This window comes from Leopardus geoffroyi, chromosome B4 (genome assembly GCF_018350155.1).
Source record: "Leopardus geoffroyi isolate Oge1 chromosome B4, O.geoffroyi_Oge1_pat1.0, whole genome shotgun sequence".
NCBI lineage: Eukaryota > Metazoa > Chordata > Mammalia > Carnivora > Felidae > Leopardus > Leopardus geoffroyi.
The window spans coordinates 61410324-61431929 of NC_059341.1; the positions used below are offsets into that span (position 1 = coordinate 61410324).

The 21606-nt window shown below is 36.4% G+C and overlaps 1 protein-coding gene across 3 annotated transcripts in view; it reads left to right on the plus strand.

The window, feature by feature from the left end:
* MRPS35 (mitochondrial ribosomal protein S35) overlaps positions 1-21606 on the plus strand; it is a 47904-nt gene that overhangs the window by 24332 nt on the left and 1966 nt on the right. For 2 of the 3 annotated variants that reach the window (XM_045464436.1, XM_045464438.1), the window contains 2 exons: positions 1027-1136; positions 2853-2922. In XM_045464436.1, coding sequence (XP_045320392.1) covers positions 1027-1136; positions 2853-2922 — 180 coding nt within the window. Of the gene's footprint in view, positions 1-1026; positions 1137-2852; positions 2923-11114; positions 11195-21606 lie in introns of all 3 variants that reach the window. The other variant, XM_045464437.1, reaches the window with a different exon arrangement.

Here is a 21606-nt window from a genome sequence, read left to right on the forward strand (position 1 = left end):
AATGCTCTCCATGGAAAAACGGTCTGTGTTTTACCTCATTTAACGGTATTCTAGTGTCTAACCTATTTTCCTGTGTCAAGACTATTCATATCTTAGATATCTTCAGCCCATATCATAATTCTCTGCAAATTAAAGTGTGTTCATTTAGTCTAGCATTTCCCAAAAGGTGTTTTGAGGAAGATTGATTCCATGAACTGTCCTCCCTTGAAAAGTAGAATATGAAGGAAAAAAGAAAAGAAAAGAAAACCAGAATATGAGATATGAGATAAGAGGTCAAATAAATTTGGGAGTCATTACATGAGAAATTTTCACCTTGAAATTTCAAAATGCTCATTAGTGTGTTACCTCCTCTAAGAAATCCTTCTATAAAGAACCCAGTTTAACTCAGCATTTCCCAAATGTATTAAACAGAAATAGCCTTTTTAAAGAAATAATTCTTAGCAGCTTCTGGGACTAGTATTAACATTTTGAGAAATGTTGAGCTGGATTATTTCAAATGTCTTGATCCTCTTGAATGCTGTATTCCAGCCTTCATGAGGTGTCTATACTTTTTAAGATAGATGACCCTAAACTAGTTGCAGTGATACAGGTCTCATAATTACATGGTAGAAATATCTTAAAGCCCTTTTGTTTTATCCCTTTATTCCTATATTCCAGCTTAACTAACACTAATGGAGTTTAATACCGTTAGTGCTAATCATAAACTGTAATAAACTGTAATTTCATTTATTTAAGAGTCTTGTTATTGGGTTCTTTCAGGAAAGGTGCTAATGCCCAGAACTTTCAAAGAACTCCAGCTTACTCCCCCTCTCTGTTTTTTCCATGAGTAAGATTGGGCTTCTTAATGCATAATGCTTCATACTGCAGTTGTTAACCTGTATAGACAAGAGTGCAGGGTTGAGAATGTTTCTTTTTGGTTGGTTTAATGTTAATATAAATAATCTTGCTGCTGGTTTTTTTTTTTTTTTTCATTAAACAAAGTATATGAAATAACTTTTTCAAATAACTTTTTCTTGTATTCTTAAGGTTAAACTTTCCAGTCTGAATTTAGATGATCATGCAAAGAAGAAACTTATTAAACTTGTGGGAGAGCGATACTGCAAGACCACAGATGTGCTTACCATCAGGACAGACAGGTACAGAAAGAAGAGTTCAGCACGTTGGTCAGATGGGTTTATTGTCTTCCAGTTCCCCAGCAGTCCTTTTCTTAAGAAATGACACTGCAAATCAAGGTAGCCTTTTATGTCAACTTGTATTAATGTATTAGGTCAGAGAAGTTGTCTAATTCATGTGTATAATGTCTTCACTAGCCTGCTCTTGCCATTCTCTTTCGGTACCTGGAGCGGCTTGCCTAACTGCCTTGTTGAATTATCGTTGTTATTTTTCAATCTTGATTTTAGTATAGCCATGTGTATAAGACTCAGTGGAGATGTTAGAAGAAAACCAAAGTATGATTTGCTAATTTAGGCTTAAACGGGTTTTTACAAAGCCACAGATCTTACAGTTCGAAATTTAAATGATTAAATATGGAAATTTAATTTGCCCAGGCAGTCTTGTACATAAGCAGAATTTCAGTGAATTCCTTTCATAAAGGCAGTATTAAGTTTACCTCATATGAATTTATAAATTAGGTCATAGGGTCATCTGAGGTGAAGGATTGTTGGTATGTTTTCACAAAAGGGTTGTTTAATTTCTGTCTTATATTTGGCTGTTTCTAAAGTATGCCCAAATCTAAAGACCTGCCTTTAGAGAAAAACAAGTGGAAAGATATCTTCTCTCACTTCCTATTCCAGTTTCAAAGCATTTTGAGGTGTCGATATCAGTTAGGCTTTATATCCTGCTTCTTCGTGGTGGGAAGAAGTAGCATGACATGCGCAAGTGACGGTAGCAGTGTGGGCTGGCCAGACCTTGGGAGCCCTGGTTCCACATTGTTACTGTATGGGGGAAGCATAGATTCCAATGTCAGTGATACTCTTTTTTTACTATCTTTGGAAAACGTAAAATAACGTTGAGTTTTGGGGTTATGCAACTTGAAAATACCTTTAAAATGTTACTCTTTGAAATTCCATAAGTACCTGGTAATTTTTTTCCCCTAAGTTAACAAGTGTGTCAGTGTGTCTATATGTTTTATGGTAACGACTGTTTAGAGGATTATTAAACTTAAGTATACAATAAGAGAATACCATTAAAGTCACTTGTCATAGGATGGTTTTGTTTTATATTTAAAAAAAATTAGAAGTAATGATTTTCCGTTCTATATTATTTTATTAATCTAAGAGCTAAACTTGCCCTCTCACACTTAACGTAGAAGATTTACCTAATATTAGGTTATTAATTCCAGTTTAAATATAACATCAGCAATACGACATCGGTTAGCGTAGGTCATTTTTTTAAAAGGTGGCTCTGGAGAAATTGAGATGAACATTTAGATTAGCATCTGTCATCAGTCTATCTCTGTTTTTAAAATGAACTCTGTAGATGTGCTCACGCTGTCCTGCAGACTCAGCCCTGATGTTAGGAAGGGCACTTGGATTGGACGCAATCATAGTAAAAATAGTGTAAAACTATTGCCAGATACAAATAACTCCATTAATGATGAAAGCAAAGAGAAATAAAAATAAATACATACAAAATAAATCAAAATAACACTAGTTTTCAATAACCTTAGGTAACCACCAACACGGACTATTTTTGTTCTAAGAACGGAATTTTCCTAAAGGTAGGATATTCCCTAAAGATAGGGAATACCTGAATATAAGTTATCCTTTGTGTTTAATATTTGTATATTTTGCAAATTATTGTATGTACTGAGTTTTCAAAACTTTTGCTTCCTCCCTCTCTTTCTCTTAAAGGTGCCCTTTGAAGAGACAGAATTACGATTATGCAATATATCTGCTAACAGTTTTATACCATGAGTCTTGGGTAAGTGATTGTGTGTGAATGTTTAATAATTTTGTCAGCGTGATTTATTTTATAATTTAGATGGTGTTAACCTTTCAAAACAGTCTGTGGCAAGTACTCAATTGAAGGTTTAATGAACTACTAGATAAACTAAGGAGGTATGAAATGTTATAAATAACTTCTGACATTGACAGGGAAGACCTTGAAGCAGATTATGCAGTCCATCTCAGGACCTTACAGAAATCAGATGACTAAACACCTTTAAAATTCAGTTGTGGACTCTGGTTGGAAGATTCAAAATGTTTTACTTTTTTTCTTTTGTTTGACTTTGGCTGAAAGTTATCAAAGTTACGGAATGTAATCATCTATATAATGTAAGAATTGATAATGCATCCTGCTCTTCACATAAACTGCAAAACAAAGCCCCAAACTTTGTAGAAAGGTATTTTAAATATTTATTTCAAATTTTAGTTACCACATAGCCTTTCATATGAGCACTTCACTGTCATACATTAGGGGCAATTAGAGGCAATTAATTATTTAAATAGTAGTAAAAACAGTCTTGTGTCTGACTGGATTTATTGAGTTGTAATGTAAGCATACACATATATTTTTAAGGAAGGTTTTGCTCTGCTAGAGCATCAACTTACTAATTTTAAGTTGGTATATAGTGCGTTTAGATAACTCTAAGTTTTAAATGCTATTTTTTTTAAATTAAAGTAATTTTAAGTATGCATATAAATTTTTTTTTTTTTTTTTTTGCTTGCCTAACATAGACATAGGTCTCAATAGCATTTTCTTTCTTTCTTTTTTTTTTTTTTTTTTTCCATCAATAGCATTTTCTATTAGGAACATTTGAAGTAATGGAGATAGCTGGAGAAAGAATCACTCTCTTTAGATACTTAAAGGATTTCTTATGAAAGAAGAGTTGGATTTGTTTTTCATGACTTTTAGGGATACAACAAGGTAGAAGTAATAGTGAAACAGACTTATTTCACAGAGTACAAACTTTCTAAGAGAGTCATGGAAAGATGGAGTGGGCTACTTTAATAGGTAGAAAATATTCCATCTTTTGGCTACTTAGCAGGGATATGGTGGTAAAAGGATCACTTTCCTTAGATAGGTAGTTGCATTAAATGGCCTTTGGAATCTCCTGCCGTCCTTGAGATATTGTAATTCTGTGAACACATGCAGCCATTCTCTAAACCCACAGCATTTCCTTCGTATTAACAATAAAACAGTTGTAGCCCAAGAGGATACGTGGAAAATTAAAAAAAATATAAAACTTTGTTGCAAGGTTAGTAAAGAACAAAAAGCTTGTAGCTTTTGTCTTCTTTTGAGGTATTCTAATTATCATAATTCATCTGAATTTTCTAGTTCCTGGCTTCAGGAACAACATCATAATAGCAGTTAATCTCTCTTTCCTGCCAGTTGATTTTATAAATGCCTTTGGCTTGAACTAATTAAGTTCTTTTTTGAACTGGCAACAGGGTTGGATTAGCTGCAGCTCGATGGCTGCTCCTTCAAGAGTTAATCAATAAAAACCACCCAATTTTGAATCTCTTATTTTGCCAGCAGCCTGTAAAATGAATTTGCCCTAAAGGAAATGACAGGCATAAATAAATTCAGTGAAAGTTGACTTACTGGATTCTTTCTGTGGTTCCATGACATAGAATCCAAACAAGTTTGTATTCTGGATTCATGCAAGTAGCCTTTGATCTTTAACACTAATTACTTTGATGCCAGAATAAGTAGCCACATACATCTATCCTAAACAGACAGAATTAAAGAATTTCTATATTAAACGTGGCTCTTGGTCCTTTCTAAACAAGTGCCATCAATGAAGAAGCTTTAAGAGAATGCAGATGAGCCGTGAAATTTTGCAAAGCTGGTGGAACAGAATCTTTACTGAATTGAAATTCTTCTTTCCTTCACCAGCATGGAATTCAGACTCGAAATTGATGTTACCACCCGGTGTTTAATCAAATACTTTAGAGAGCCCCCTTTTAATCCATTTCTTTGTTTTTTTAACTAGTTTCAGAGCATTTAATACCTAAAAAAGGTAAGCTTCTCTTAACTTTCTGGCTTTTTAATTTTTGTGTGGAGGTTACCTCTAAGAGTTGAGAGGAAAGTGGTTGGTAGTTTTATGTCGCACACAATTCAGAAACTTCTCTGAAAAAGGTGTTCATCTAGACTTCAGGATAAGGAAGTTACTGTTGTGTGCTATTCAAAGTAGTTTAACTATGGAAGTATCAAAGTAGACTTCAAAAAACGTAGACTTCCCATGCCATAGACTTCAAGCATGGAGGCTTAGCAATGAGTTAAAGGATGGTTATTGCATTGCTGGGAGGTGATAAGAGACTGTCCTTCTGCAGTTCGGAGAAGCAAAGAGAGTTGTAGAAACTGGTTTCAGTAATTCCATGTGACACATTGTTGGCATAGGAGTGAATTAAGTTTTATCCTTTGGAACTGTGCAGACCTGCTCTGTGGCTATTAATATTAATACGAAAATGAAGAAATACTTATCTTAGGATTTTGAATTCATTGATTCCCAATTTTTGTACATAGCTTACCTTTAACTTAACAGAGACTTCATATAGGTAATCAGATCTGTGTCATGTTGTATTTGAATGTTTTGAACAAGTGTCCTACTCAGCATTCTGATAGTAGCTGATAATGACAAAACTTCCTAAATTTTAACTTTGTTGCATGATATTCTTTAAACCTTCCACAAGTAATTTGATTAGGAAGTGCTTGAAGAAAGTATTTTGCAAAATGATTTGCAGAAAAGATAGACCAAGACACTGGGGGAAGAAAAAAGCACTTCTTTTAGAAAATGTAGAGATCTAAAATCAAATTCCAAGAGTTTTTAAATGTTTGGATATTTAATTACTAATAGTTCTTTTTTTAAATTAGAGGGTTTTTTTTTTTGTTGTTGAGTTTTTGACTTACTTGGATTTCATGGTAGTCTTATTGCCAGTCAAAAATACATCTAGGTTTGTAATAAATTGATTCTGAAAAGTCGTGTAACAAAAACTTCCAAGTCAGATAATTTTACACTCAATAAGAGTTCATTTAAAAAAAATTTTTTTAATGTTTATTCATTTTTAAGAAACAGAGAACAGAGCATGAGTGGGGGAGGGGCAGAGAGAGAGGGAGACAGAATCCAAAGCAGGCTTCAGGCTCTGAGCTGTCAGCACAGAGCCCAACACGGGTCTTGAACTCTCTGATGCCAAGAACATGACCTGAGTTATAAAGTCAGACACTCAACTGACTGAGCCACCCAGGTGCCCCAATAAGAGTTCATTTTTATATATTTATTATTTTTTAATTTTATTTATTTTTCAGAGTGAGAGAGAGCACAAGCAGGGGAGGGTCAGAGAGAGAGGGAGACACAGAATCTGAAGCAGGCTCCAGGTTCTGAGCTGTCAGCAAAGAGCCCAATATGGGGCTTGAACCCATGAAGCGTTAGACCATGACCTGAGCCAAAGTCGGTCGCTTAAGCAACTGAGCCACCCAGGCACCTCAGGAGTTCATTTTTAAAGGGGACCTTACTGCAAATATTTCTGATAAAATGAAGAGTCTTTTTGTAACTCCATTCTCTCCATTCAGTCTGTTTGGTTTATGAGTTCACTGTGATTGCATGTGTCCACATACATATACATTTCCAGGTTATATTAGAGAATGCTTGAATGTTTATTATGTTGTTTACTTGCATTCAACAATGATCTTGTTCTTGTGTACAAGATACAGTGACAGGTATTGGTAGGACTATGAAAATGAAAGAGCCTCTGCCTAATCTAGGTACCTTTATTTCTGGAGAGAACCAGTGCCTGAAATGTCACCTGTTTCACTGGATAATGGAAGTAGGAACACAGTGCTGTGAGAGACACTGACAAGGATTAATTCTCCCTGGAAGCTTTCCAGGAAGTCGTGACTGGTTTTGGAAGAGGAGTAGGAGTGTGCAGCAGAGAAGTGGGCAAAGGACGCTGCCTTGTGGATGTAGAGAGCAGGCAGAAGTTTGGTGTGGCCAGGTTGTAAGAATGACAGTGCAGAGGTAGGGGATGAGGCGAAAAAAACCAAGTCAGAGCCAGATTGTGGACTGGTTGTATAGTCTATTTACAGAGTGTAAATTTGTATCCAGAGGGCAAAATGGAGCATTTTACTAGTTGTTTGAAAAGGTACCTGTTTCACTTTTTTACTGTTTTTGAAATAGTAAACCATCCATGTAGCAAATGTTAAGTGTGCTTTCATTAAAATGAACTGGTTATTGATTGATGGGCAAATGTTTACTGGTTGCCTGTTATTGCTTGGTGTTTTTGGATATGGAGGTTAATATATAAGGGGGAAACTGTCTTTTCCACTGAGGAACATTAGTAGAAACAAGTTGGTTTAGTAATAAATATTACAAAAGTGTTGGGTAGTTTACAATTTAATTATTAATGTTTCTCTTTATTTCTTATATATCCTTCAAGGCTTTAATTGATACGTGCTTTGAGCCTGTTTTTTTTTTTTTTAATTAAGATATTATTGACATAAAATGTTATATAATAGGTATATAACAATGCTTCAATACGTGTATATGTGTATGTATGTACATCTATATACTATATACATATATGCTGTATATATATATACATATACTGTATATACACGCACACACATATACGCCATATACACACACACACACACACACACACACATATATAGAAAGAGAGAGAGAAACAATCACCACAATATGTCTAGTTAACATTCATCACTACACAGAATAGTTACACATTTTTTTCTTCTGATGAGAACTTTTGAATTTTACTGTCTTAGCAATAGTACAGTATTATTGACTATAGTCACCATGATGTATATTAACATCCCCATGATTTACTTTAAAAATGGAAGTTTGTACCTTTTGACCATCTTCACTCATTTTGCCCACCCCAACCTCTGGCAACCACCAATTTGTTCTGTTTCTATGAGTTCGGGTGTTTTAGAGTCCACATGTAAGTGAGATCATATGGCATTTATCTTTCTCTAACTTACTTCACTTAGCATAATGCCTTCAAGGTCCATTCATGTTGTCACAAATACCAAGATTTCCTTCTTTTTTTTTATCATTGAATAATATTCCATAATGTGTGTGTATGTATATTCACATGCACACACACACACACACACACACACACACACACGCTCACCTCTTTATCCATTTAACCATCAGTGAACACTTAGGTTATTTCCATGTCTTGGCTATTGTAAATAATGTTGCAGTGAACATGAGGGTGCAGATATCTTTTCAGGTTAATGTCTCATTTTCTTTGGATAAATACCCAGAAGTGGAATTCCTGGATCTTATGGTGTTTCTGTTTTTAATTTCTTGAGGAACCTCCATACTGTTTTCCACAGTGGCTGTATCATTTTACATTCCCAACAGTGCTCCAGGGTTCCCTTTTCTCCACATCCTTGCCAATACATGTTATTTCTTATCCTCTTGATAATAGCCATTTTAACAGGTGTGAAGTGATATCTTGTGGTTTTGATTTGCCATTTCCCTGATGATGACTGATATGGAGTGTCTTTTCATGTGTATGTTGGCCATCTGTATGTCTTTGGAAAAATGGCTATTCAGATCTTCTGCTCATTTTTAAATTGTATTGTTTGGGTTTTTTTTTGTTTGTGTGAGTTATGAGTTCCTTATATACTTTGGATATTAACTCATCAGGTATATTTGAGCCTCTTTGTATAACTCCTATTTTGCATAAATAGCATGTTATACTATCTTATTTTCTATATTGGTTACTAGGCCCTTGACTATAGACAGTGTCTTAGTCCCTATTCCATGGACAGTTTTCCATGTATGTTTTTGTTCCATGTATGTTTTGTTTTTCTAACTAATCATAAGGTCCCCATTAGCATGTATAATCTTACTGTATTTTGTTTTTCAGAGTATCTAGGTCAGTGCTAGATAAAAAACACTAAATGTTTAATAACAGCTGTCCATTTGGGATTTCTATAGATTTTTGAAGTAGAAGGTTTTCAATTTGAAAAGTGAGGTGACAAAGTAGCAAACTCCCTTTTTAGTAATATAAAGTGTAGCATACTTGGTAGATATTAGGAATAATTAGCTTACCGGAATAGCTTAATAATTACCTACTAATAAAATTATTAATAATCAACAATCATAATTGTGCCCAGTTTGTAAGAAATATCTTTGCAACAGTTTGACGTCGTATGATTTGTGTTATGTGTAGATCAAATTTGTTTTTCATTTGATCATGTTTATTCAGATATTTAAAAAGTATTCTTGGGGGGCGCCTGGGTGGCGCAGTCGGTTAAGCGTCCGACTTCAGCCAGTTCACGATCTCGCGGTCCGTGAGTTCGAGTCCCGCGTCGGGCTCTGGGCTGATGGCTCGGAGCCTGGAGCCTGTTTCCGATTCTGTGTCTCCCTCTCTCTCTGCACCTCCCCCATTCATGCTCTGTCTCTCTGTCCCAAAAATAAATAAACGTTGAAAAAAAAAAAATAAATAAATAATAAAAAAATAAAAAGTATTCTTGGTGCGCCTGGGTGGCTCAGTCAGTTAAGCCTCCAACTCTTGATTTTGACTTGGATTATGATTGCACACTCCAAGAGATCGAGCCCCAAGTTGGACTCTGGGCTGACTGTGCAGAGCCTGCTTGGGATTGTCTCTGTCCCTCTCTGTCCCTCCCTCTCTCACTATCTCTCTCTCAAATGAATAAACATTTTGTTTTTATTTTTCACTGTTTTTGGAAGTTCTCTACAAATTTTGTTCTCTACAGAAGTTTATTTTCTGATGCTAATTTATATTTGATATTGTTAATATAATTCATTTTCTAGAAGAATATTGGTAACTCCTAACAAGGTGCATCTCTTTAGTGTGAAATGTATTTATGCATAAGCTTCTATGTAATCTAATTATGAATAAACTAATAATACAGTGTTTATTAAAGAAAAAATAAACACATTAATGGAATTCCCATGATCAGTCTGAGCACTTGTCGTAGACCAGTAACGGTAAATAGTACTTACTTGCTACCTGTTCCTTGATTCCAGACAAATAGCACATCTGGCTTTTGTTTTATTTGTTTTATTTTTTTAATGTTTATTTTTGAGAGAGAGAGAGAGACAAAATGTGAGCAGGGTAGGGGCAGAGAGAGAGGGAGACACAGAATCTGAAGCAGGCTCCAGGCTCCAAGCTGTCAGCACAGAGCCTGATGTGGGACTCGAACTCATGAACCACAAGATCATGACCTGACCTGAAGTTGGATGCTTAACCAACTGAGCCACCCAGGTGCCCCCTGGCCTTTGTTTTAAAAGAAATTTTTAGTGTTGCTCTGAGAGTCATCTGTGTCTCTGTCTCTGACTTTCTTTTTTACCTCCATGCTGTTCCACATGATCACCTTGGATGAAAATAAAACCAAAAAGAGGGTGAACGGTGGGAGAGGAGCTCCATTTTTAAAAAGTGCTTTAAAATACTGTCATTTTTCTTAACACAAAAGTGTTTACTGTGTCCATCCAGTTTAAATTAGTACTAACTTTGAAGATCAGGAACCAGATTTATCTATTACAACCTCTTCATTATATCAATTGAGAAATTAAGATTTAGAGGAGAGCTATGTACTTTGCTCAAGGTTACAGAGTTTATTAGCTGAAGGACTCAGATTTGAACTGCAGTTTCGAAGTTTCATATTCGTCCCATGGTATATTATTTAGTGTAGTTCATCTTTGACTTCCATTAAAAATACTGTGAAATAAGAGATGAAATCAAACCTGAACTTTAGCTGCTTGTTTACTGTCTTCTCAAACTGAACAGTTGACCATTGAAAATTTATCTCCATAACCTGTTTTCAGCTGGGGGTTGTATGAGACTCCCCTGCAAAGCTTTTTTAAACTAGAGATGTATGAACTCTACGGAATTAAAATCTCTAGTGCAGAGACTCAGGAGGGTTTCTTCCATTTTAAAGACTCCACATGTGATTCTGATGTAAGTTCTGATTGTGAATAATTTCCCCAATCTTTGAGTCTTTTTAATAAAGAAACTAATTGGAGGGCTGGCATATCTCTTTAAAGACAACTTTTGTACATGTATCAAGTATCAGAGCTGAGGGTGGGGATCAGAATTAGAATGAGAAGGGCAAGAAAATGGAGGGATTTGTCTGTGATATAAATGCAGACCTTTTTTTTTCACTTGACGTGGTAGGCAGTAGGCCGCTGTTCTGGATTCTTGGGTGGGATGATGATACAATCAAGGGGACACTTCTCAGATCTCTTTGCCTTCAGGTAAGACTTCATATTATATCCATTAAAATTATTTTCTCCTCTTGATCCCTGCTGCTTCCACCCTATATAGGTCTTTCACTCTAATAATAGCCTTATTGATTTTCCCATCTCATCCATCTTCCGGGTTGCTGTTCGAGTAATTGCTCTAAAAAGCAAGTCTGTTTTGTCATATTCCTTAATAAAATCCTTCAGTGGTTCCCTATTACCCAGGATAAAATCTAAACTACTTAGGCTGTCTATCCACAGCAGTTGGCCACCTCATTACTAGTTACTCAGGAAATGTAGGTTATGTATTCTATATCTCAGCCATAATGAACATAATGTGTTCTTTTATAACTTTGCACATGCTGTTCTCTCTGCTTATGATCCCTTTTTCAAATTGATCAACCTTGCAAATTCATATGAATCTTTTAATACACTTCAGATGTAACCTGTGTTAGAAGTTGTCTGTGCATCCTTTTTCCCTCCTCCCATTAGCATTACTCTTATTACTTTTACAGTAATTGTCCATATCCATGTCTGGCTGACCCCGTTAGACTGTGAGATCACTGAGGGCAAGGACTATACATTTCATCCATCTTCATATTCCCAACCCCTAGTACAATGTCTGGCAAAACAGCATTTGTTAAATTTTTAAAAAAACCAATCTGAATTAAAGTGAATTCCTTGACATATGCATCACTTAAACATTTAGCTGTGGTAACTGAAAGAATTGGCAGTATTTTTTTTTTTATCCATTATGGATATTTTGCCTCTTCTTATTTTTTATGATTTTCAAATAACTTGGATTTTTTTTAATGGTTAAACTGTTTTCCCTCATATTGCACAATGCCTTACTTGTAATCATGAGAAGTGGAATATTACTATGATTCATGTCCTAGGCAAAGGGAGTTGTAAATAAGATGGTAGAAGGTGACAAATTTGTGTATTTAGTGGAACAGATATTTCTTTGCCTTCTATTACCTCAGAATATACTGACCATTGCATGAGTGCAGTGTTTTTCTTTGTATTGAATTTATGCTTACAAGGGGGAGAAAAGGTAACAGGTTCCATTAAATTATTCTTTTATTCTTTATATTCTTTTTTGCCATGTCTCTCTGTTCCTTGGAACATGTTGTTCTACCACTAACAAGATTTGGGCAAATTATTTAATTGCTCTGAACTTCAGTTTTTGGTCTGTATAATAGTACTGCCTCACAAAGAGTCATGGTAGAAGTTAAGTGAATTAATCTATGGAAGGTGCTGACATACATAGTAAGTATTCTAAACTGAGTGTTCTATTCAGACTCGTCCCATGCTACTTTCCTCACCTTGGCCTTCATTCAGTTCCCTGAATGTACTGAGCTCTTTCATACCTCCAGGCCTCTGCGGAGATTGTTTTCTCTGCTGGGATGACAGTCTTTATCTGACTGGCTTCTACTCAACTCCAGGCTTCCGGCTACCCTGGCAGTTCCAGTACAGCACGGTGTGTGCCTGGCACAGTAGTTGTGCAGTAAATATTTATTGAGTGAGTGAATAATTGGGCCACTTGTGGAAAAGAGAACAGATCGTGTGGAATGGAAGGTTGCTTCCTCTAGGATGATAGTCTGAACAGGTTCTCTCACTGTAGGAAGGGAAGAAGAGAGAGCCCACATATATGTATATGTATTATATGCACACTTATAAATTAGTTGCTAAAATTATAACTGTTTAATGGCTGAAGAATTAAAATAGGAGTCTACAGGTTAATCACACTCTTTGCATAATGGTGATCAGTTCAAGCTTAGTGGTGGTTTTCATTGCTGCCCAGTAATTTGAATATGCTATTCTTTTCTTTTCTTTTCTTTTCTTTTCTTTTCTTTTCTTTTCTTTTCTTTTCTTTTTTTCTTTTTTCTTTTCTTTTCTTTTCTTTTCTTTTTTCTTTTCTTTTCTTTTCTTTTCTTTTCTTTTCTTTTCTCTTTTCTTTTCTTTTCTTTTCTTTTCTTTTCTTTTCTTTTCTTTTCTAATGTTTATTTATTTTAGAGACAGAGTGTGAGCAGGGGAGGCACAGAGAGAGAGGGAGACACAGACTCTGAAGCAGACTCCAGGCTCCGAGCTGTCAGCACAGAGACCGATGTGGGGCTTGAACTCACGAACCTTGAGATCGTGACCTGAGCTGAAGTCAAACGCTTAACCGACTGAGCCACCCAGGGGCCCCTTGAATATGCTATTATTTCTACTTTAAAATTAATGCATTTCAACTACACTTCAAAAAAAAGAAACTCTCAAAAAAAACCTCTTAAACAACCGCCTACTTCAATTTTGGGTATGATTTTAGAAGCTAAAACTTGGGCAGTGAATTATAAGCAAAGGTACAAAATTGTAAATAAAATTGAACCATAGCAGTGTTTTTAAAAATGGATATAGGACAAGCACTGAGTGTCACCAGTATTGATTAGTTTCTTTAGGTGGTAGAATTATGAATGATTTTTTCCCTTTTATTTATTTTTTTAAATATTTATTTATTTTGAGAGGCAGGGGTGCAGGGAGAGAGAGGGGGAGAGAGTATTCTATGCATGGTCCACACTGTAGATGGAGAGCTTGATGCAAGGCCCATTAAGACCTATGACCTGAGCCTAAATCAAGAATTGGATGCTCAACTGACTGAGCCATGCAGGTACCCTGATTTTTTTCCTTTTAATACTACACCAGAATTCACTTCTTGGTTACTATCCCTCTAGGATTAACCCTGTATTTTTAGAGGACCTTAATGTAGCATTGGACTTTTTGCATAAAGACAGTGAAGTTAAAAAATCTTTTGTTTTTATGGTTTTGTGTTTTTTTTTTTTTAAAGGAAACTATTCCCAAAAGGCCATTTGAAGTCACATAAATGTAAAAGCCTTATTTCACAATTGCCGTTTTTAGATATAACATCTTGGAAAGATACTGCTTATTTACAAAGAATACCGAGTCTCTTTAAGTATAAAGTTTCTGACTGTGATGTGCCATGTTTCTAGAAATATCTACTTTATATTTCAGTCCAAATCAATTAAATTTGTTTCCTAAGTTTTGCCCTTACTCCCTTTTACCTCATTCTGTACATTCTTCCAGGTGCTATAAAGTATCTTGTATATGCTGACAACTCTGAACTCTTTATCCTCAAGCCTCTCTCCTGAGCACCCTGTGTTATTTGACACCTCCTTGTTGTAAGTCATAGAAACTCACTCAGGCCAGCCTAAGCAGAAGATAGAAGGGCAAGGATGCTACAAGATCTCAGGAATGGGCAAGAACAGAAACTAGGAGTGTGAGAGCTTTTATTCTTTGGACTCTGTTACTTTATAGGCAACTGCTTTACTCTTTTCTCTCCCGAGACTGATTTCTTCTCCTCCAGTCTGTATGTCAGAAAACATGACCTTGACTATTTCAGGATTTATAGGACTAGTCACCCCCAGGGGAGAGGGGGAGACAAGGGAAGAGCGAGCAAAACTAATACAACTAAACTTAAAATTAAATTATGTCTTTGGACTCATACTGCAGAGAAGGGACTCTGCTTCAGTCAGGTATTATTTGGTAACTGGCCAGATAGGCAGGATGATACCAGGGAAACGTACCTGTCTGGGGCCAGTAATTTGTACAGAAGGAATTGCCCCTTGGTAGAGTGAATGAATTTACTGAATGAATGAACTGACCTAGATTAGGTGCTCATGAATTGAAACACCACAATAATGTTATTGTGGTTATGATTTTTTTAAATGACCCCTTTAAAAAAAAAAAAGAACAATACCAATATATTATGGATGAAATGATATAAAGTCTGGAATGACCTCCATAATAATTCAGTGAGGGCGTGGTAAGGGGGCAGTGGATAGAGGCTTATGTGAAACTGGACTGCTATGCATTGATTGTTGAAACTGGGTGATGGGTACATGAGAGTTTATAGTGCTGTCCTCTCTACTTTTATATGCATTAGAAATTTTCTGTAATGGACTCCTTTAAATCACAAAAAACAAGGGGCGCCTGGGTGGCACAGTCGGTTAAGCGTCCGACTTCAGCCAGGTCACGATCTCGCGGTCCGTGAGTTCGAGCCCTGCGTCAGGCTCTGGGCTGATGGCTCAGAGCCTGGAGCCTGTTTCCGATTCTGTGTCTCCCTCTCTCTCTGCCCCTCCCCCGTTCATGCTCTGTCTCTCTCTGTCCCAAAAATAAATAAAAACATTGAAAAAAAAATTTTTTTTTTTAAATAAAAAAAAAAAAATCACAAAAAACAAAGTGTATTTAGCCTCATAGAAAATGATTATAGGTTGAATTTTGTTGCAGTGTCAGTGGTATTGCATTTGAATAATGAGGTATTTTTTGGCTTTGCCAGCCCTATTTTTATTTCACCGGAAGGGGTGTTTCAGTAGATGCCTATTAGGTACAAGTATATGTACCCCTTTTCTAAAATATTTGGATATGAAAACATTAGTTTTTAGCTAGGATGCCTGGAGACATCCAGCTCTGCCTAGTACTGTCTAGCACATAGTAGGTTCTCAGGAAATGTTTTTTGAAAGAGTGCCCAGAAGCAGTCACAACCCAAAAGGGAGCTTTGTCTGTTGAGCTTTTTTCTTGCAGTTTATTTGGTGAAGAAGTCTTGGGGGGGGGGGGGGGGTGGTGTTTGTTTGTTTCTTGTGGTTTTTTTTCTGTAGCCTTTTCCATCATTTGAATTCTGCTGATTGTATCACCATAGTGTAATTTTTTAAGTTTATAGTTGCATCTAGAGGCTTAACCAAATTCTATTTTGATTTTTTTTTTTTTTTTTTTTTACTACTGTATAATTAGGATTGTGTTCTTCCACCAGGAAATGCATGGTTATCTGATTGTCTCTCTTTTTTTGAATTTAGCACTATAGCTTTTTTAAGTTAAAAGTTATAGAAAAATTATAAGTTTTTGATAGTGAAAACTATAGGTTTTTAAATAAATTATTTCAGATCACTGATCCAGACTAAATTTCCAAGGTCTGTTACTGCAAACTTAAAGAAGTTTTAAATTTTATTCATATAAGACATTGTCTTAGTCCATTTGGGCTCCTGTAACAATACCACAGACTAGTCTTATAAACAACAGAAATGTGTTTTCTGCAGTTCTGAAGGCTGAGATGCCCAAGATCAAGGCATTGGCAGATTTGGTGTATAGTGAAGGCTTAAACGACTTTCTTGCTATGTTCTCTTGTGGCAGAAGGGGCAGGGCTTTCTCTGGACATTAAACCCCATTTATGAGGGCTCCACCCTCAAGACCTAAATACCTCCCAAAGACCCTACCTCCAATACCAGGACTTTGGGAGTACTATTTCAACAAGAATTTGGGGTGGGGGGGGGTGGAATACAAGCATTAAGTCTATAAAAAAAAAAATATGAGTTGTCCTCCCAGGTTTAGATTTGTTGGAACTTGTTAAGTAGAATCACTGGGAATCTTAGAGGGAGTTGATTAGTAAAATATAAAAAAGATTTCAGAATCTCATAGTTATAATTCCATAGTACAGAACTGATATATATAACAATATAGTTTTCTTTTGTTCTGTTTCTGCATTCGGTAATTCTGACTTCTGCTGTATCTTAGACTCCTTTTATTTTTTTTTTATTTTATTTTTTTTTTTAAATATTTTTTTTTTTCAACGTTTATTTATTTTTGGGACAGAGAGAGACAGAGCATGAACGGGGGAGGGGCAGAGAGAGAGGGAGACACAGAATCGGAAACAGGCTCCAGGCTCTGAGCCATCAGCCCAGAGCCTGACGCGGGGCTCGAACTCACGGACCGCGAGATCGTGACCTGGCTGAAGTCGGACGCTTAACTGACTGCGCCACCCAGGCGCCCCTCTTAGACTCCTTTTAACTCCATCCAGTGATTTATTAATTTTAGATACTGTGTTTTTCAATTCTAAATGTTCATTTAATTGTTCATCTTTTATGGATACCAATTCTATGCTGAAATTCTTCATTATTTAGTTCATGTTGGTTATCTTTTCCTTTTTTTTCTTTAACACATTAATTCTTAGTTATTGTAAAGTTCCTGTCTGCTAATTTCATTATCTTGATCATCTGGAGTTCTTCTGCTATTGTTTGTTTTCCCTTGGTTATTAATTACTTTTTTCTTCAGATGTTTCAAATGTCTAGTAACTTTCTTGTATGCTAGATGTTGTGTGTGAAAGACTCATAAAAGCTCCCAATTGGCTGTCAACCATCAGAATTTCTTCCTTTTCTTTTTTTTAAATTTATTTTTGAAAGAGATAGTGAGTGCGCATGAGCGGGGGAGGGGCAGAGAGACAGAGGGTGACACAGATTCTGAAGCAGGCTCCAGGCTCTGAGCTTTCAGCACAGAGCCCAATGTGGCTCAAACCCACCAACAGTGAGATCATGACCTGAGCCGAGGTCGAATGCTTAACCAACTGAGCCACCCAGGCGTCCCCCTCCTTTTTCTCTTAGGCAGAGAGGGTCAGGGGTTTATCATTTTAATCCAGTCATGATTCAGGTAGACCAAGGCTGGGCTTCAGTTTTGTAAGATTTAGTGCAGCTCTGATTTGTTCCTTTTCCTTAGGCATAACCTTCAAGGCTTTGATTAGGAACTTGGTGAGTCAGCTTCCACATCTCTGAAAATCTACTGAAGAGTCCTTTGTGCTGTACAGAAATTTTGAGCTTAGCTTGGTAGCCTCTTATCTTGCAGCAAAATCTAGCAGATGTTTTGAAAGGGAGATTGGTTGTGTGTTTACAACAGAACTTCCTCCTTCTAGTGGGACTTTGTGTCTTAAACACTAGGAAATTAATGGTGGATTTCACACTGCTTTTTAGAAGCCTGATTCTGACTCCCCACCCATAAGTAGCCCCATAACTAAAACCAGTCATGTTTAGGGCTCTTCGTTTCTGGTCTGTTATAAGAGCCCTCATAACAGGTCAAACCTCACTTGTTTCATTTCCCGACTAAAATCCTTCTCTATGAGCCAAGTGCCAGTCTTGTACAGAATTGGAAAATGCCTTCAGGAAAGAAAATGGGGATTTTCAGAAGGATCCTTCTCATACCTTTGCAGCCTGGAATTCACATTCATCTAGTCATTACTGATTCTGTAACTCTCTGATATCTTTAAGATTTTGGAGGGTGGGTGGTCAGTTACAGTTGACCCTTGAATAATGCAGGGGTTAGAGATGCCAACACCCCATTTGTTAAAAATCTAGGTGTGTAACGTTTGACCCACCGAAAACTTAACTACTAATAGCCTACTGTCAGAAGCCTGACTGATAACAAGGTTGATTAGTAACATATTTTGTATGTTAGATGTATTATATACTGTATTTTTATAATCAAGTAAGCTGGAGAAAAGAAAATGTTGTTAAGAAAATCGTAAGGAAAAGAAAATACATTTATAGTCCTGTGCTGTATCAAAAAAAAAAAAAATCTGTGGACCCTTGCAGTTGAAACCCATGTTGTTCAAGGCAAGTACAGTTATAGCTAGACTGGAAGCATTATGTGATCTCTTACATCCTGTTTGAAAGTGGAAATCATAATGTAAGATTAAAAGATAATTTTAAGGGTTCCCCCCCAAGGATTTTATGTTTATGCCTCTTAGAAATGAAAAATATTCTAAAGTGATAAGCATTATGGACAGCATTATTATTTTTATGTCATTGACAAAGATTAGAAAAGAAGATTGGAATAGGTTCTTTTTTTTTTTTTTAACGTTTATTTATTTTTGAGAGAGAAACAGGGAATGAGCAGGGGAGGAACAGAGAGAGAGGGAGACGCAGAATCTGAAGCAGGCTCCAGGCTCTGAGCTGTCAGCACAGAACCCAGCACAGGGCTTGAACCCACAAACCGCGAGATCATGACCTGAGCCGAAGTCCGTTGCTTCACCGACTGAGCCACCCAGGCGCCCCTGGAATAGCTTCTTAATATATCATTTATAGACCACCATCTCTTCTAGTTAGTTCTTTTCTCTTCACCGACAAGCTCCATTTGGTTGACACTCATCTGTGAAAACTTCTGTATTAATGACTAGAAAAGATTTCTTCCCTCATAAGGTAAATATATTGATAATGATTAGCTTTTATTTTTCCTGCTTGAAAAACAGACATTCTAAAGATGTAAAGATCTTTTCTTACATTTAATGTAGGACTTCAAAGAACTAGGTGTCTTTTTCTTGACACAAACGCTATTTTGTGCATGTGTGCATGTATATTTTCAAATCTACATCTGGTTAGACATAAAAAGCCTATACCCAAAGGAGACTGCAGGAAAATCGGAGATAACTCCGTTATTTTTAAGAACGGGCAGTGAACTGAGAAATTTAAATCTAATCAGTGATATGTTTGTCAGAAAGACAGTAACAAGCATCAGGAAGAACATTACCTTTATATCAGTGATAAGAAGTAAAGACCTCTTGTTTAACTGTTTTATCTAAATGTCATAAAAATCAATGATTTTGTTAGTGGGGATAACTGCAGAACATTTGGACAATTGCATCTGTGTTTATATTTACCTTGAAAGTTTCAATTTACTGTTTGATAGGAATAGTGATGCTCTTGACATAGAAACCTATTTTGCAGGTAGTCTAATAAGGTTTGAATCCCACTCTTCTTCTGTGTTATTAGTAGCAAGCATTTATTTAGTGTTTACTCTGAGCCAGGTGCTCTAAGTGCATGGATATTCCTTACCTCTTTTAATCAGCAGAACAGCCCTTGGAGTCAGTTCTTACAGAAATGCCAGCTTGTCAGCATAGTAAGTAGTGAAGCTGGGATTTGAACTCAGTTGGGTAAAACACCAAAACCCATATTAAATATAGTATCAATACCACCTCCCTGTGTGACCTTGAGCAAATCACAGATATACATCCCCTAATTCTGAAGCCCTAAAAGCTTTGGAAATTGTTAATCTTTTTATAACTTACTTGGTGGCAAAATGAGATGTCAGTGGATGAAAAGCTATTTATAGCCTTTGTTTATCCCATTTATTGTGAATATTCAGACATGGTAATGTATTTGCTTTAGGGAGTGTTGCCATAGACCTTCTCTGGAAGTGTTACAAAATATATGGTATGTGCACCATATTAACTTTCTAAAGTAGGAACAATTCTGAAATCTGAAACATTCTCAAGTGGCTGTGGCCCCCTATTTAACGTCCATAATATTTAGTTTTCTTATCTGTAGAGATGTTAACACCTAACTTAGTAGGTTTTAATAAGAATTATATGAAATAATTATGTAAGTCTTTAGGCTCAGTGGTATATAATAAGTATTAAATTTATTGGTATCGTGGGGCGCCTGGGTGGCTCAGTCGGTTGAGCGTCCGACTTCAGCTTAGGTCATGATCTCGCAGTCTGTGAGTTTCAGCCCTGTGTTGGGCTCTGTGCTGATAGCTCAGAGCCTGGAACCTGCTTCGGATTCTGTGTCTCCCTCTCTCTCTCTGCCCCTCCCCTGTTCATGCTCTGTCTCTCTCTCTCTGTCTCTCTCTCTCTGTCAAAAATAAATAAACATTAAAAAAAATTAACTAAAATTATTGGTATTGTTACTGTCATTATCTTGGAATTTATTGTCAGCTGTTGCAGAGTTTGGATCCTGAAGTTAGAATTGTCGAGAACATGAGCTCAGCTTGCAGCTGAAGCCTGACACTGCATCGTGTCTGTACAGGATTAGTAGGAAGCCATGTCTTTTCCAGAATGTAGTTACTTTCACTTAGCAGTTTAAACGGTAGTAATTTCCTCCTGTAACTGTACATTATCCCTTAGTGCAGGATTTCCTAACCTCGTTTGTGTCATCACACACTTAGAAAATTCTTTCCTGAGAAATGAGGGAGGAGGGTGCTTGGGACTGCTCCCGCTACTCCAGGCTCACCTGGCCACCTGAGGGCAGAAGGAATCTGCGTCCTGGGACACCTGTAACACTCCTTGGCAAAGCACTGTAGAATTGCGTAGACCAGATGTAAGGGGAAGAGAAATGAAATGTTGGAAATTACTAGTGGATTTGCGTGGGGTACCTCTTCTGTTTAAGCATCTATTTCAAAGTAGTTAAGAAAATCCACATAAACCTAGGTGAAATTTATAATTTCTAAAATAGTTAATCTCTTAATTGCTTGTCTTCTCGCAGTCAAGAATGAAGTAGATTGGGAATTTTAAAAAAGAATGAGGTAGATTAACTTTTATTTAATGCTTATATATAATGTATTTGCTGGCATCTTAAATATACTTCATTTGTAAGCTAGAATTATGAAGAAACTATAACATTGTCTTAGCATTTGAAGCACTTCCAAGAGTAGATAGGACCAATGATACATTTAATTTGGGGCATGTTTTTGTTTTTTTGTTTTTTTTTAAGGGGCTGACATTTATATTTCTTCCCCAAATATTACAGTAAAAATCAGGTGGGGTAGGATAATTTTGTCAATTTTCTGATGAATGTAAAATTCAGAGTTTGTTAGAAGTTACTTGCAACAGGCTT